Genomic DNA, 16,196 nt, shown 5'->3' with positions numbered 1-16,196 from the left:
AAATGCTTTCCTTGTTTAAAATGGTGCATGTGTTTTCAGGGAGGGGTCCTTTGGCCAGAGGATGAGGACAGTATTGTTAAGTATTATTATACCTTAAGAAGGTGTAATAGATTCTTAAAATTTCATTCATCTTTTTGTAAAAAAAAAAAGAAAAGAAAAGAAAAGAAAAAGTGTGCTGGCCAGCTTTAGGCATATTTTACGACCTTCACAGGGAAGAGAGAAGCAAGCACCCTGTCTGATGAAGATTTGCTTATCCTGCTCAGGAATGCATCCTGGGGCTTCTCCTTCCCACTGAGATATATTGTTTACCATTTAATACAGTCTCTTAGTAGATATCACATGTCAAATGTGAAGAACCATAGTAGTTGCTTCTCAAAGAGGAAGAGCTTTCCTGTTCTCCAGAATGGGGAAAAGATATGTGAGGATAGCATGAGAAATTAATCTGAAGCCTCACATTCATTGAAAGGCTCTTCAGTGGACCAGCCAGCCCAAGCTGATCTTTCCCGCATCTTTAAAGAAGGAAAGCCACATAATTTTCAATTACATGTATAATTTGAGTTATCAGATCAGACTCATCCTGGCCAATAAACATTTATTAAGAGCCCACTGTGTGCCAGTCACCGTAATAGACGTTGGAGACAAAAACACAAAATGGAAAACTGTGTCTGCCCTTAGGGGAGCTTACTTTCTAGTTGGTAGGGCTGAGTGGGAAGAGAGAGACATCATTTAAACAGGTAAATGTGTACAATACGATCATTAGAGGAGATGCAAGGATGATTGAGGAGGAGGTTAAAGAGGACTGGCAGTGGAGGGGCATTTTCAGCGGGTAACCCGCTCATATCGAGGAGCGGCCATTTTGCCTGCAATGATTAGATAGGAAAGTGTTTGGGTTTGTTTTTATAAAATGAGTTCTAAAAAGATATAACACATGCCCATTGTTTGCCAGATCTTTCCATAGATGTGAAACTGTTGCCTGGGCCAGCTCAGGTGGACTTGTCCTAAGCATGAAATATGAAAATAAAAATACAAGTATTGAAGTTTTACAAAGGGCTTTACATGTATGATCCCACTTGATTCTTCTGACAGCCATGCCAGTTAGACGACTATCATTAGCTCTATTTTGCAGATGAAGAAACTGAGGCTTAAGTGTTGGAGTCAGGATTCTAACCCAGATCTTTCCTGTACCAACTCCAGCATTTGATCTACTCTGATGTACTTAGGCTGTATTTTTTCTGGTGATTCCCATGTGCCATTGGGGTGTTTGTTTTTAACAGGAATTAGTCTGAGGAGTAATAAATAATTAATAATAATGATACACTCTTATTTATGTTGTGGTTAGAAAATGGCAAAGCACCCTATAGGCACTCTCTCTTTGAAGCCTCACAGCACCCCATCTGAAGTCAAGGTGTTACTGTGGCAGTGTTATTCCCATTTTACAGATGAAGAAACTGAATTTCTGAGTGACTTCTCTCTGGTCTCACAGCTAATAAGTGCCAGAAGCAGAATGTGAAACCTACTCTTTCTGTATCCAATCCACAGCTTGGTGTGAGATTAATGTTGAATGGAAAATGTTGGGCGGATCCATTCTCCAAGTGCTGTAACTGGTCATATTGTGCATAGAAGCCTATGCTTAGGACCTCATTGCTGGGATCCACTCTCACCTTCAAGCTTCTCATGACAAGGAGCTCCCGCACTTTCTGATACAACATTTTCTCATCAAGGCATCCTCACTGCCCAGTTCTGTTAGGAGAACACATGTTAATGAGCTTTCCTACTAAGCCATGAGGCTGCTCTTCTCGCCAGGAAAGTAGAGGAACATGGTTAGCTCTTTGTTTGATGGATGGCTCTTGCCCCTTGCAGTATGCGCTTATTAGGAAGATTAATTTTTGAAAAATCGCATTGAGGTGACCTCATTCTCAGTCACCAAGTATCTGTGGCCCCCAAAGATGAATATTCCTTTCTCTCTTTACTAGCATGTTTCTTTAGAGAAACATAAAATCTACATAGCAGTTGAAAGTCTCTTGGCAAGGTCTATGTTCGGTGTAACTGACCACTTTGCACGATTTTACTAAATATACAATGGGCATTCTTAGGAATCCGATAGAATGTAAGCTTCTTGAGGGCACATACTAAGTTACTAAAAGTCTGTCAAAAGGAATTGAATATTGCATTGTTGTACAATGCATCACTACATTAACAGTGGTCAGGTGAGGCCATGTCTGTCCTTACATCAAGAAGTAAAACTCTGACTACAAGCAGGTCATTAAATAAAGAGTGTGTGTGATTGGTAACGTCTGGTCTGCGTCACATGAAGACTGGAGTGCTGCTGACTGGTGACTATTTGTGTTTGACAGGGCGGCTCACCACACCTCCCTAGATCAAAGCTCTCCACCCCTGAGTGGAACCTCACCATCCTACAAATACCCATTACCTGGAGCACAAGACACAAAAGATGACTTCCCACTTCGAAAAACTGGTGAGTAGATTTAACGAAGAGGCTTCCAAACTCAGCTCAGGGCAGCATCTCATTGAGGCAAGTGGCATGATCACGGGGAGGGATGAATCAAAAGGTTTTAACTAGAGTCATTCAGGATATATTCCTAGACTATATCCACTCTGATCTACTTTGAATATTTCTGTTATATATGTATACATTATATCATACACATTATATATACATACACACACATATGTCTGTTTATCAAGTAAAATATATCTGCTTTGAATGGCTAATTTAGAGGGTGTTCATGAAGCTAGCTTTGTTTGTCATTTTAATTTCTATCATGTATTTAAGAGAATTTTATATTTCCAAATTATTTCAATTACCTGACCTGACATAGGCTGATAGAGTGGCTTCTGGGATCTTTTGGGGATAACTTTTCAGCATTCAAGAATGAAACTGAAACGGCTTCTTTAATAATTATGTTGTGGGCATCCACAGTACATTGGACTCCTCAATGTCTCGTGACTGCAGATGAGTTGCCAGCATTCACCCCAGTTACAGGGAAGGGAGGATGAGTAGGAATGAGAGAAGAGAACGTTCTCATTCCTTCCTTTTCTTTCTTGTTAAATCACCTTGAAAAAGGAGGTGCTTATAGGTTCCCTTTTCAATGAGGAGGAAACTAAGTCCAGACGGACTGACTGACTTGCCCGTCAGTTTTGTAGGATGCAGGAGAACTCTGGGAAGTCCTTTGCCCACCAGCTCAAATTAACTCAGATGGAAGAGCTGTTGTTTAGAATTTATATGCTACTCCCCGATTCAGAATCGTTTTCTGTTCCTCTCACTTTCTGTGTCCACTTAGACGTATCTCCCTGTGTTAGCTCTGATATGGCAAAGATATTTGTGCCTTTTATTCAAATGGGTTTGGAAAGCCTCCGCCCTTTTATCTCCCCTTTACTATGGCGGCTCCTGAAGATGGTGCTCCAACCAACATTAGAAGACTTTCCCTCTCGTCCAAACCTTCTGAGAAGCTATTAGGTTTGAAAAAAAAATCTTGCTTTTTCTTGCCTCACTCAGGTCACAAGTTTGCAGGGGTTTAATACTATGCAGAATTTCATATGTAATGTATAGAACAGGACAAATAAAGCTGAAGGTCCTTTGCATTCATTTTTCTTCAGTGTTTTGAAAGCTCTTTGATTTGGTTAATAAGTATCTCCCTCCACATCTTCATAAATGGATCCATGAATTACTGTGGTGAATAAAAGAGAGAGAAAAAAATCGGTAAAATTAACTAAAACACTGAAAAAAAATGGTCATCCTATGTGTGCAGTGTTCCACACCCATAGTCCCCCGCCTTTGCAAGGAAGGACAGGGGAGGCAGCCTGCTCAGACCTTTTCTGTGCAGCCGAACTTGTTCGTTATGATTTTATGGTGTTCACTTTGCATCGTGTGGTCCCTGTTGCTGTCTTGTGCTAGTCGTTGTGCATAGTTGTCCTGGTTCTGCTTACTTAGGTCTTCATCAGTTCATGTCAGTCTTCCCACGCTTCTCCGAATTCTTTATACACTTCTTATATGTATAATCCTTCATATGCATGCTTGGCAACTTGACATCATTTCTTACAGCAAGCGCATTAACGTAGACTGTTGTATTCCCGTACCACGTGTGCATGTTCCAAAATGCAAAAACTATTTTCTTTCAATCAGTCATCAAGTAATTGTGGATCTCCTTTTGTGTATCAACCCTGTCCTAGACACTGGGGAGGGAGAAGCATGTAAGAAAGGTGGAAGATGTCTTCCCTGCTCCTGAGAGGTTTGGGTGACCTTTGTATGTCCTAGGCTGAGAGGTTTTTTGGGGGGCTGTTTGGTTTTTAGGTGGTACCTTTCTGAGTAAGGAATCAAAAGGAAGGGTTTCATGTAGTAGAGAAGAGCTCTTTTCTGTACCCTGATTCAAGTCAAGTCTGACTCTGTCAGTCACTGCTGACTCAAATGCAGCCTCTGTTTCTGATTAGATGGAATTTCCTTACACATGCCCATGTGAGTGTGCTTGCACACTCATCTATAGTCACACATACACACAACAGAATTTCACTATTGCTGAGCACATTCAGGGAGTCCAGATCTAGACAAAAGGTAGGTTTTAGGCGGTGTGCACTTGGAAGCGCCACTGACCACAGAGGCCTAGCTGTAGGCTGGACAGAGTTGCCCTGTCCCTCTGCAGGGGCTGTTGATGGAGACAGGGAGGCTACGGCCTGGGGTCTTAGGGCCACGACTGGCATTTCGGAGTGCAAGGGGACACTGAAAGAAAACATGGGCTCCTGACGGCAGGAGGCTGCCGATGATGAGTGATACAGTTACACGCCCAGGAGAAAGCCTGGCCTCCTGCTGGGCCTCGGCCTTTGAATGGGCCTCCACCTCCAGGAGGCTGGAAGCTGATGGCCAGCCTGGTTCTGATGTTGAAAAGAAGCGGCATTTGAAACCCACTGCCATTGGCCTCCTGCCTCGGGATGAGCAAAGAGCTAGCAGAGCCCTTTCCATGAGAACAGCTTTATTCCAAAAAATGGAAACAAACTTACTCGTTTTCTCTTTGAGACAGTGTTGTAGATTTACTGTCCAACAAGGTTTGTTTTTTAAAGTTCTCGGTCGAGATTATCTCCTCATCTCATTCTATCTTCTGTCCACAGTAGGATACAGACCGTGTGTGCCAGGCTGGGGATTAATGTGGAAAATGGGGGCCAGGCTGGGCTGGGGCACGCAGCCTGGACCCACCCATCCGGATGGGACCCGCTTCTTCCCGTTTTCTGCAGGAAAGGGTTTTCTTTTCTCTCTCCTTCCCAGCCTGTTTTTAAAAATCCCATAGATCTGGACGGCGTGGCTGTCTGTCGATCTGAAAAACTTCTGACTTTGTGACGGTTACGTTCTCATGCAGCTGTTAATGCTTTCATATCTCTGCAGGGGTTTCCAAATATTCTTTAATTCAATTCCTGTTGTCTCTATAAGAGAAGCAGGCTATAATTCAGGGCAGATGTTTTGGGTGTGTGATTTAAAATGCTCGACCAGATACTTTGTTAATTAAAAGTGGACCACACAATCTCAAATCTTGAAAAATGATGTGCATTTTACACAAATAGATGTCTATACACATATGTACACACATATATGTATATGAAGTATTATAAACACATACATACATACACTCATATATCTAAAATTGTGCCTGTGTTTGAATATACATTTGTCAAGTAGAGAGACCGATATGGTTAGCATGAAAATTTTTTATGCAGTATTCAGTGCCTTTGTTTGAAAATAAGTTCTGTATAAATATTATCTCTATGGAATTTTGGATTTTATTTAAGAAAGAATCTATTTAAATCTGAACTGAGTGGATTGAAAGGGACCCAAGCACACAGTAAACTGTACCAAAGGATGAGGACCACAATCACAAATGTCTTTAAGCTGACTCTTGATCCTCTGTCCCTACAAGCCCATTCAGCTCCTTCCTGGATTCAGAAAAGGGCCCGTGGATGAGAACTGACAGGACAGGCCCTTGTTGAGTATGACCGGGATCTTCGAACTCATTTCTGTTTTTGCCGACATCAGCACTGAGTGCCCAAAAAGTTACCGGGCAGATTTAGGGGCTGGGGTGGGGGTGGAGTGACAGGAACCAGGACAGCAAGATTTTGGTGACCCTGAGCTGATTAAAGTGACCACAGGGGCATCCCTCCGGCAGTGGGGACAGATTGGAGCCGCCCCTGCCCCCCTGGGACCACGGCAAACAATGATGGCCCAGGAGCACTTCGAGTTCCAGAAGGGCTATGGCCTGCAGAAATCTGACCTTTGTCACTCAGGGTGGACCTCTCCTTCCTCCCCCCGAGGGGCGGAATCCTTGTGGCCACTGGCATTTGGAAAGACTTGGCTGTTTTAAATGGGGGTCCTGGGATTTGTTTGCTTTATTGATGATCTTTCCAAATCCCCCTTTTATTTTTTAAGTTAAAAAAAAACACGATAAACTAGTATTGATAGCTTTTACTTTTGCGTCATATATTTGCCCTTCCCTATCCAGCAAGACATCCCTTATAACTAATTCCTTTTAATAAAGAAAGAAAAAAGCGGTTCAGACTGACCGATAATACATCAGCCGAGCCTGATATCATATATGATGTTCCACACCCACAGTCCTTTACCTCTATAAGGAAGAGAGGGAGGCACACCAAATCCCCTTTAAATTAGAATTCCAAATAGGAACAGAAGGTATTTTCTGACTAACCCAGCGTACAGCCCTTCAGCGGCCGGCCAGCCAAGGAAGCGGCTGAGATTATGTGTGCTGGAGTAATTGTTAGTTCAAATACCAGATAAAACGATTACGATACCTTCTCATTTTTAATTGTCCGCTTCAAAAGGGACAGCTCCTCTGGCTGACCTTTGTACAATAGACACACAAAGAACTATGGGTGTCAGCTCTCTCCATGTCTGTATTTCTCATTCAGAATTAAAAAAATTTTGACTAGCCCAGTAAGAGAAATGTTTGGGTGTGGACTGCTGGGGAATCATTGACTCTAAAGTCCAATGACCTCAGTTCACATCCTACTTTGGAATCGTCTTGCCTGTGGGACCCTGGGCAAATGACCGCCCCTCTCTGGGGCTCCCTTTCCCCACCTGTAAAATGAAGGGTTTGGCCTCTGTGGAGGGCCCCTTGGACCTCATCAGGCTCGAAGTCATTCTTGCCCCATACTCTCAATTGGGCCCTGGGCAGATTACCCAGTTTTATTAATGTTATGATATAGACTCATAATCCTGTGGGACCTCAGAAGCACTTAGTCCAGTCCCCATTTTACAAATGACAAAACTAAGACCTAGAGAGAGGAAGGGACTTGTCCATGGTAACACAGATAAGAAACCTCAGTACTGAGATTCGAACCCAAGTCCTCTGGCTGAAGAGGCAGAGCTCTTTTCTATTAACCACATTGGCCCCTGGATCATCACCGTATGGAGAGAAGGCTTCTGGCTTCAGGACTCTTGGCAATCCTGTTGATTTCTCCCAGAATTTCTGCTTGTGGAGGGGTCTTGATCTGACTCAATTCAGCAGAGGTGCATGAATAAATGCATCATAAAAAGGGAGGATGCATTTTGGCATTGATCTTATGTACCATTCCATTCCTGAGATCTTTCCTTGGGAACCTGGCCTTCCTCTGATGCCTGCAGCTCTTGGCGTGAACGGTCGTAAGCAGGGGTAGCTGGCTGGCTTACCTCCATTGCCCTGGAACCTACGAGTCCTATAAATCAGGCTTCTGGGCTAATGGGACTCCTCCAGCCTCATTAAAAACATGTATTTTAATACCCAGAATCACCAGAATGAGGCTCAGAGATGGAAAGAATCCAAAAACAGGGCTCAGGTTTTGGAAGGCCAACTTCATTTTCCATGTGGACTAGTCGGAAATTGGGTGTGTATCATCTTATAAAAATTTGCCTTTCCCCGGTCTATTGTGGCAGAATCATGGGATGTGAGAGACAAGGTGCTTCAGAAATCTTCCAGCCCGAGGTGAGAAGCCTTCTTTCATTAGAAGGTCAGAAATTGATCCAATGAGCCCCCACTGGGCCCCCAGAGTATTCTGTACTGTGTTAATCACGGGCGCGATGGAGGGAAGAAAAAAGATCAAATTCCTTTCACACGGCATGTGCATAGGAGCAAAGTAGGGGGGAGGGTTCCTCTCCTTCACCTTTACTTAAAAAGGTGAGTGGCATTGGTGCTTTTTGTTTTGACGTGAATATCACTTCCAGCTAGGCCCCTGCCCCTTCCCAATGAGCTTTCCCTTGTGATAAAGAAAAACTGTTAAGCAAAACCAGCTGATGATACAGGGACAGTTTCTTCCAAACTGTGCATCCTCCCATTCTGGTAATCCCTCTGTCTTTTCTCAGAGGCCAAGATCTGTCTTTACAATTGCTTAATGTTGACTCTAATCTAGCATGCTTTTCATTTGTGCTGTTGCATTTAGTGTGAATAAACAGTGTTGGTGGGTTCTCTCGACTTCAGTTTGCATCGGTTCATACAAGTCTTCTGCTTCTCTGAACTTCTTCTATTTTTAATGGCATCCCGGAATTCTCTTAGAGCTGCGTGCCGCAGTTTGACCATTCTCCAGTTGATTAATTAGTACCTACTCTATTTCCCTACCACATAGAGGGCAACCACAAATGCTTTGTATATTGTTTTTTGGATTTTTTTTTCCATTTATCTTTAAGCTCTTAGTGGTAGAAACTCAGTGTCAGGATTGCAGATCAGAGGCATGACATCCATTCACATTTACCTATGTTTGACAAGATCAGCAGATGGAGGAATCTTGAATCCAAGCAGCTCATTTTACAGATGTAGAAACTGAGGCCACCAAGAGGTGCCGTGACTCGCCCAGGGTCACCTAGCTAGTCAGTGTCTGAGGTGGGATTTGAATGGAGATCTTGCCATCCAGTCCAATGCCCTGTGCGCTGTGCAGCACCACTTTGTAAGGCAGAAGAAGCAAATACAATGTATTGACGCGTTTCCTTCTGTCTGCTGTGATCTCAGTTTGACATGCAGTGCTTGCCAGCCTTTCAGATACTCTGTGGCCTCAAGTCAGTGAAAACGGGGATTTGCACTGACTCAAGAAGGCCCCTATGAAGAGCAGAGACACTGCTGACTTATGTGACTGCTTCACGGTTACTGATGTATCGTGGTAAAGAAAATGTAATTGTTTGGAGAAAGGAAGAAGCAAACTTTGTTACTCAACTATATAGTGAAGTGCTTTGGGTCTCAGTGGATCCCTGATTTTGTGGCCTAGGCATTCCTTCTGAGGGTACAGATCGCATCCATCCATGCCTGCCCCTCCTAGGTGACTCTTGCCCTAATCTCCTTATGAGTTTGCCCCAGGGGAGCCCTCCATGTTCTGACATCACCCATGGCCTTTCTCATCTCTCTCGTCACATCACTAGCAGAACTTCCTTCAGTCGCCCATTGAGCCGCCCAGGTGCTCAGTGGTTAGAGTGCTGGGCCTGGAGCCAGGAAGACCCGAGTTCAAATCTGGCCTCACGTGACCTTGGGCAAGTGACTGCACCTCTCCTAGCCTTAGTTTCTTCACCTGTAAAATGAGGATCATCATAGCCCCTCCCTCCCAAGGTGGTTGTGAGTCTCAAATGAAATGAGTACTTTGCAAGCCTTGGAGCCCTATATGAGTGCTGGCCGCTGCTTGGTTCTTGGGGGCGGCCTCTCTGGCTTCTCCTCCCTCATTCCTTGTTTATAAAGTGTGGCAGCCTGCTCCTCCCCGCTGTGCACCTTCCCATCTCCCTCATTGACCCTCTAACCGTCTGTACTGTGTGCCATCAGTCTGGTCTGTGAAAGGGCAGCCCTGAGCTTCATAAAAAGAGAAGCTGTTTATGCTCTGAAGTCCCCAAAGTTGCCAGTCCCGTTCCCCATTGTATAGGTGAGGAAAGGAAGGCCCACAGAGGCTGCAACCTGCCTACAGCGTGATTATGAAGGCGGGGGGAGGGAGCAAGCCTCGGCTTCACAGCTAAAGGCTCGGCCTTTGCTCCGTACTTCTGAAATGTACCAGCGGAATGACCTTGGCGGAGTCTCCTTACTTCTGTTTCCTAACTTTGGAAAAAGAGGGTGAGACCAGATGCCCGTTTAGGTCCCTTTCAGCTCATCATCTGTTCTCCTCTAAACACATTAGGCCTGGCAGCTGTGTGGCATCTTTGGAGCCCGGGCCTCCGCATAAAGGACTAGCCCCCCGGTCACATTCAGAAAAAAATTAAGGAACTCTGCACGGCCTGGCCCAAGTGAGGGTTCATGGATAAATAGATACATAGACACACTCACACACATTCACACACTCATCCTCGCACACACGCACATTGCTATGTACACTCACATACCCTCATACACACACACACACATATATACACAAATGCTCACACACACATTCATACATGCACGCACTCATACTTGCACACACACTTTGATGCATGCACTCACATACCCATACAAACATGTTCATACATACATATACTCAAATATATTCATGCTCACACATATGCACATTCACATTCATTCACACACTCATATTTGCACACATGCACATTGATATGTATACTTACCCTCCCACACACACTCATACACACATATATACTCATACTCACACACATACACACCCTCACACTCTCATACTTGCACACACATTGATGTGTGCACTCACATACCCTCACACACAGAGACTCACATAGTCAGACACAAATGCATTCACACACACACTCACGTACACTCATGCTCACACATATACATATTTACACACTTATACTCACACACATGCTCGTTGATATGTACTCTTACATACCCTCACACACAGTCATACACATGTATACAACTCATGCTCACACATATACACACATTCACGCACTCATACTCGTGTGCGTGCACACACACACACATTGATGCATGCACTCACCCTCACACATACACTCATATACACATATACCCTCATGCTCACACATATATACACATTCACACAATCACACTTACCCACATTGATGTGTGCACTCACATACCCTCACACACACAGACTCACACACTCAGACACAAACACGTTCACACATACACACACAGGCTTACACACTCAGACTCCATTGTATTGGGGGATATGATGGTGAGAGCAGGATATCTCCATTGCCTTGGCTTCTGTGAAGCTGGTAGATGGCTGCTGCCGCCTTATTTAACTTTTTTATTTAACCAAAGTGATTCCTGCTCCCCAGGTGTTTTACAAAAGAAAAACTGTGAACTCTGAAAACCTTTCCTTTTCACCTCTTCCAATTAAAGAGACTTTTTAGCACAGAATGAAAGTCCTTTGGGGTGAAAGCCTCTGGGCTAACTCACATTGCTAAGAAATCACTCCTTGGAACCCCTCCGCCAGTTTCCACATTCAGGTTAATGTTGGGGTAAAGGTATATTCCCATTATTTTTATTTCCTAGGACTCCCAGTATGATGTGGGGCCTCGAGACGTCAACAGGCTGCTTTCTTGGAGGCTGCCCAATGCTGGGAACGCCTCTACCTAAACTGGCTATTCTTGTTTCAATTAAGCATTTATTAGGCACCTACTAGTTTCTAACACATAGTAAGCACTTAATAAGTGCTTTTTGACCATCCAACCGAATGCTGGGATACAAAGACAAAATAGAGTGATTCCTGCCATTAGGGAGCTCCATTCGGTGTGTGGAACGTTAATAGAATGCTCTTGAACACGACACTCCTTAAATTTCAGTTGTGTTGCTCTTACAGACTGCCAACTGTCCTTGAATATTTCTTCTTCCCTTAATATGAAGGACACTCCTTTGTGGCTCCAGCATGAAACAAATTAATTTCTTCTCATTTCTATTAAATGGAAAGAGTCAGAAGGAAAAAAAAAACAATCTGGCTATAAAGGTACCATAGCAGCTGAATGCAAATAAAAGGCCCTGTGAACACTGGTTCTGGAGGACCGGGGAGGAAACACGTTTCCCTGAGTTCCAGGGAGAGGTCAGGGGCTATGAGTATGGAATACTGCATATGATACTGGTTTGTTTTGCTTAACTGTTTTTCTTTGTTACAAGGGAGTGTTTTTTGTGCATGGCACATTGATCAGGAAATGCATGGTTCCTAAAGTACACAAGCATCAGTAAAATTTTGGGGAGGGAGTAGGGAAGGAGACTGCCACAGGTGTAGACAACAGCATGTCAGGGTTAATGGTCATAGGTCAAAGGCTGTTCATAATGATCAATGATTCAGTAGATCAGTTATCCAGACCCTGCCCTTCTGCCCAAACGTGGACTCCTGTTTCCATTCTCACCTTTTCCCATTTTTTTTTTATTCTTTGAAAGTCTTTCCAAGAGAAGATAGGAGGTAAGCCTTAGAGAGCTAGGGTGGTGTTCAGATCTTGTTTTAGGCATTTGTGATAAAAGTCTTGCTGGAAATTCTAAACCACTGAGTTAAAGGAAGACTGAAGATTATTGTGGATCATCTGTGGCCAAGGTGCTTTTTCTCCTTCTTGGCAGGGAAAATGAAGAATTGGCCCCACTGGGGCGACAGGAAGGCAGTATTTCCTGTTCAGTTGCTTTTTAGTCATGTCTAACTCTTTGAGACCCCATTGGGGGTTTCCTTAGCAAAGATGATGGAGAGGTTTGCAATTTCCTTCTCCAACTCATTTCACAGATGAGGAAACTGAGGCAGACGGGGTTAAGTGACTTGCCCAGGGTCACATAGCTACTAAATGTCTGAGGTTGTATTTGAACTCAGGAAGAGGAGTCTTCCTGACTCCAGACCCTGTGCTCTATCCACTGTGCCACCTATTCATAGAAAGTAAGGAAGGGGTATTTGGTATCCTTTTCCTTTTTGGATTAGAGACATGAATAGATGAAATGTTCCTTAATAGATGTGACTCTCTAGACAATGAAATTATAATTTACCTCACAAAATATGATTTTCCCATGAGTCCAAAATGTGCTTAATGGTAGAGATAACAGAAATCCTATCCAAAGGGACAGGGGATTGGAAATTGAACAGTGGTCATTTCATCCTAGAAAATAATGAAAATGGAAATTTTCCATCTTCTTGGATGTCACAGATGATTTGATTTGTGAAGTTCAGGAGAAAAAAAAACTTGAAATTTTGTCTACTAAAATATGGGAAATGTGAATTTGACAAAAAGGAAACTTTAAAAAAAGTCTTCTGTCACCAGTTGAAATAATCAGGAAAGAGGTTTGAGAGTTGTTGATGGAAGGATTTTTCATCCACCCCACTCATTAATCAATCCTTGAGAAATCATAATGATCTGAAGTCTGATTCTGTTGATAGGCACTGGCTTTGGAGTCAGGAAGACCTGGATTTGAATTCTTCCTCTGGCCCTCACTGTTCTTGGGACCCTGGACACACATTTTACCCACATAGTACTGTGGTTTCTCATTCATAAAATAAGAGAATTGAACTTGATGGCTTCCACAGTCTCTTTTGTTTCTAAATCTCTGATCTCTGCTTTGTGAGCTCTTTAAACATGTGGGCAATTTTTGTCTCTGTATCTTTGCCCAAAGCAGGTGCTCAGTAAACCCTTATTTAATTGAGTTCCAGCCTTGGCCTTCTGTGAATTGGTGAGGCTTTTCTGCTGTGATATGTGTGCTGTAAAGAGGGGATGGGTTAAGCAGCCAAAGGCCCCCTGCACCACAAAACATTTCTAGCCTCCGAAGAAGCTGTCATTTCTAAGGAGGAAAAGAAATTGAGAAAAGCACAGGTAAAAACTGACAGGCAGTTACAGGTTGTATCACCTCTCCTTTGATTTCCAGTGAGTGGTATTTATAGTCTCATTTTTAATGAACTTGTACTGAAATTTTATTCTTGCATTTTATTATGCAAGAAACATTTATAGACACTTAAGTGCATACATTTGCATGTAATATTATACCCTTAAATGTTTTAAGGTGGTTTTTCCCTTTACACATTTTGATGGTTTATAATGGGGCACATTAAAATGTTACCATTCTTCACTCATCCTTATGCGTAGATGAAAACTAGTTAGATGCTTTTAAAAGCAAAATGAATGTGCTTGTCTTTCTCTTGCCTTCACATCATTTCTGACGATTTATCTTCTGGATAGTGAAAAGGATTATTCATTAGACCTTAGGACAATTCATATTATCGTGACAGATAGAAGAACAAGTCTGGAAACATGCTGTGATCCTCTTGATTCTTTGCCAATATAAAGTTCTGAAAAATCAGTCTGTCTTCTCTGTCATCTCATATAAAATTCTGCCTAAGGAACAATGGTGTTCCCGTGTTCCAAAGGCGCAAGCTGGAAGCAGAAGATTGTAAGTGCTGATTGTTGTCCATTCTCGAAGAAGACCAAAGTGACAAAATCACAGGACCATCCATTTTATTAAAGTACTTAAAGTCTACAAAGTACTTTTCCCCAATCTCTCTGTCTCTCTCTGTCTCTCTCTCTTGTGTGTGTGTGTGTGTGTGTGTGTGTGTGTAGAAGATATGAGCATTATTTTACCCTAATTTTACAGAGAAGGAGCTAAAGCTTAGAGATTTTAAGTGACCCCACGAAGCTCATAGGTGTCTGAGCTAGGATTCAAATCCATGTCTCCTGATTCCACGTCTGCCATGACACGTTGCCTCAGAGGACACTGAGTGCAGCTTGTAGCTGGCAGACCATCCTTTGTGCCACAAGCAGAGGTGGGCATCCACTCTTCCAGTCTTGGCTGAAGGGCTCTTGGTGTGAAGGCACCACTGCCGCTTCAGGCACCCCCTGCCCCTTCCTTGGGACGGCTCTCGTTGGGGGATGATTTTCCTCCATTGAGCCTCTTTCCAGCTCCTACTCTTTCTGCCCTTGGTTTGGTCTGGAGAGGCCACGTAGGGCACTTTTGACTCCTCTTTCCCCTGACCGTCCTTCAAACACTTCAGATGACACTTACATCTTCTTTTCTTCAGCCTAAAATTGCCCACGTCATTCAGCTTTCTCAGTTTCTTCATCAACCCCTCCCCCCCGTACAGAATAAATCAGTTTTAAAACATCATACATTTTGGAGCTTGTGTGGAAAAGCTATTCAAACCCAGTGTGCTGATAAGAACTTGCCAATACCTTGTTGACTTGCCAATATCTTGTTAAGATCCAATAAGCATTGCAGAGAGGTTTTGTGAGCAATAATGTTAGCGTTTATTTTGGATGCTGAGGTTTCCAGAGTAGTTTACGTGTGAATTTATCTCATTTGATTCTTCCATGGACCCCATGAGATAGATGTTATGATTATACACATTTTACATATTAGGTGACTGAGGCTACATGACTTGTTTGCTGTCACATAGGTAGTAAGTGCCGGTGCATGGCTGGATTCGGACTCAGATCCACATGGGTTCAGGCCCATGCTTCCTCCACTGTTCCACTTAGCACGATCACAGAAGAAGCAGTTTGAGCCTTTGCTGGTGATGTCATTGGAAACTTATCTCAATGATGTGGGCAGGGGGGAGGCACCACCCTGAGCATATTAACAGCTAGAAATATAAAACAAATTGAAATTGTGCCCTAATTCTGACTCTCCTAAAGAAAAGAAAGCAGCATTTTGATGGTTTCTTTGAGTATCTCCCTGCTTGGTAATGGCCTCCATCCTTTCTGTTAAATGACTCTACCAGAGGGCAGAGTGCCTCGTCTCTTTTGCTAATTAAGTTGCAAGGAACAGAAACGATCTGTCTGAATATAAAGACAACATGTGAGGGGAAATGTGTTTTAATCAGGTCCATGTTGGCAGAGTAAAAATGTGGCAAATTAGAGCTTCAAACAGGTGTTTTCTCTAATTTTAACTTGAGAGACCTTTTCTTAAAAAAAAAAAGCTGGCTTGAGTGCAGCACTTTTTGTAAGGTAAAGACTTTCTGTGTCGAATGCATTCTGAAGAAAAGCAAGATGGCCACTTTTCTTCTTTCTGAAATTCTGTTCTCTTTCTATTGTGCTTGGGCTCTAGGAATTAGAAGATTAAGCATTTTCCAACAGCCTAGGATTAGAGCTAAGAAGGGACCTTGGGGTCATCTGGGGCAAGCTCTTCATTTTCCAAATGAGGAAATTGAGGCTCAAAAGGGGTAGTGACTTCCCCCCCAGCTTTCACAAGGAATCAGTAGCAGGGTTGGGTTTTACGCCCAGGTTGTCTGACTCCAAATCCAGTCTTTTTACCCTTGTGCTAACATGACTTGTGTAGCTAAAACATTATATGTGGAACCACTTT

The 16,196-nt window shown here is 43.2% G+C and overlaps 1 protein-coding gene across 15 annotated transcripts in view; it reads left to right on the top strand.

The window, feature by feature from the left end:
• Positions 1–16,196, top strand: part of HDAC9 (histone deacetylase 9) — a 698,100-nt gene that overhangs the window by 251,332 nt on the left and 430,572 nt on the right. For all 15 annotated transcript variants that reach the window (XM_027872084.1, XM_027872079.1, XM_027872078.1 and 12 more), the window contains one exon: positions 2,355–2,476. In XM_027872084.1, coding sequence (XP_027727885.1) covers positions 2,355–2,476 — 122 coding nt within the window. The remainder of the gene's footprint in view (positions 1–2,354; positions 2,477–16,196) is intronic.

This window comes from Vombatus ursinus, unplaced genomic scaffold, assembly GCF_900497805.2.
Source record: "Vombatus ursinus unplaced genomic scaffold, bare-nosed wombat genome assembly UNPS02014799.1, whole genome shotgun sequence".
NCBI classification, from domain to species: domain Eukaryota; kingdom Metazoa; phylum Chordata; class Mammalia; order Diprotodontia; family Vombatidae; genus Vombatus; species Vombatus ursinus.
The sequence above is the reverse complement of the archived record's forward strand: the minus strand, read 5'-3'. Positions and strand labels throughout refer to the sequence as shown.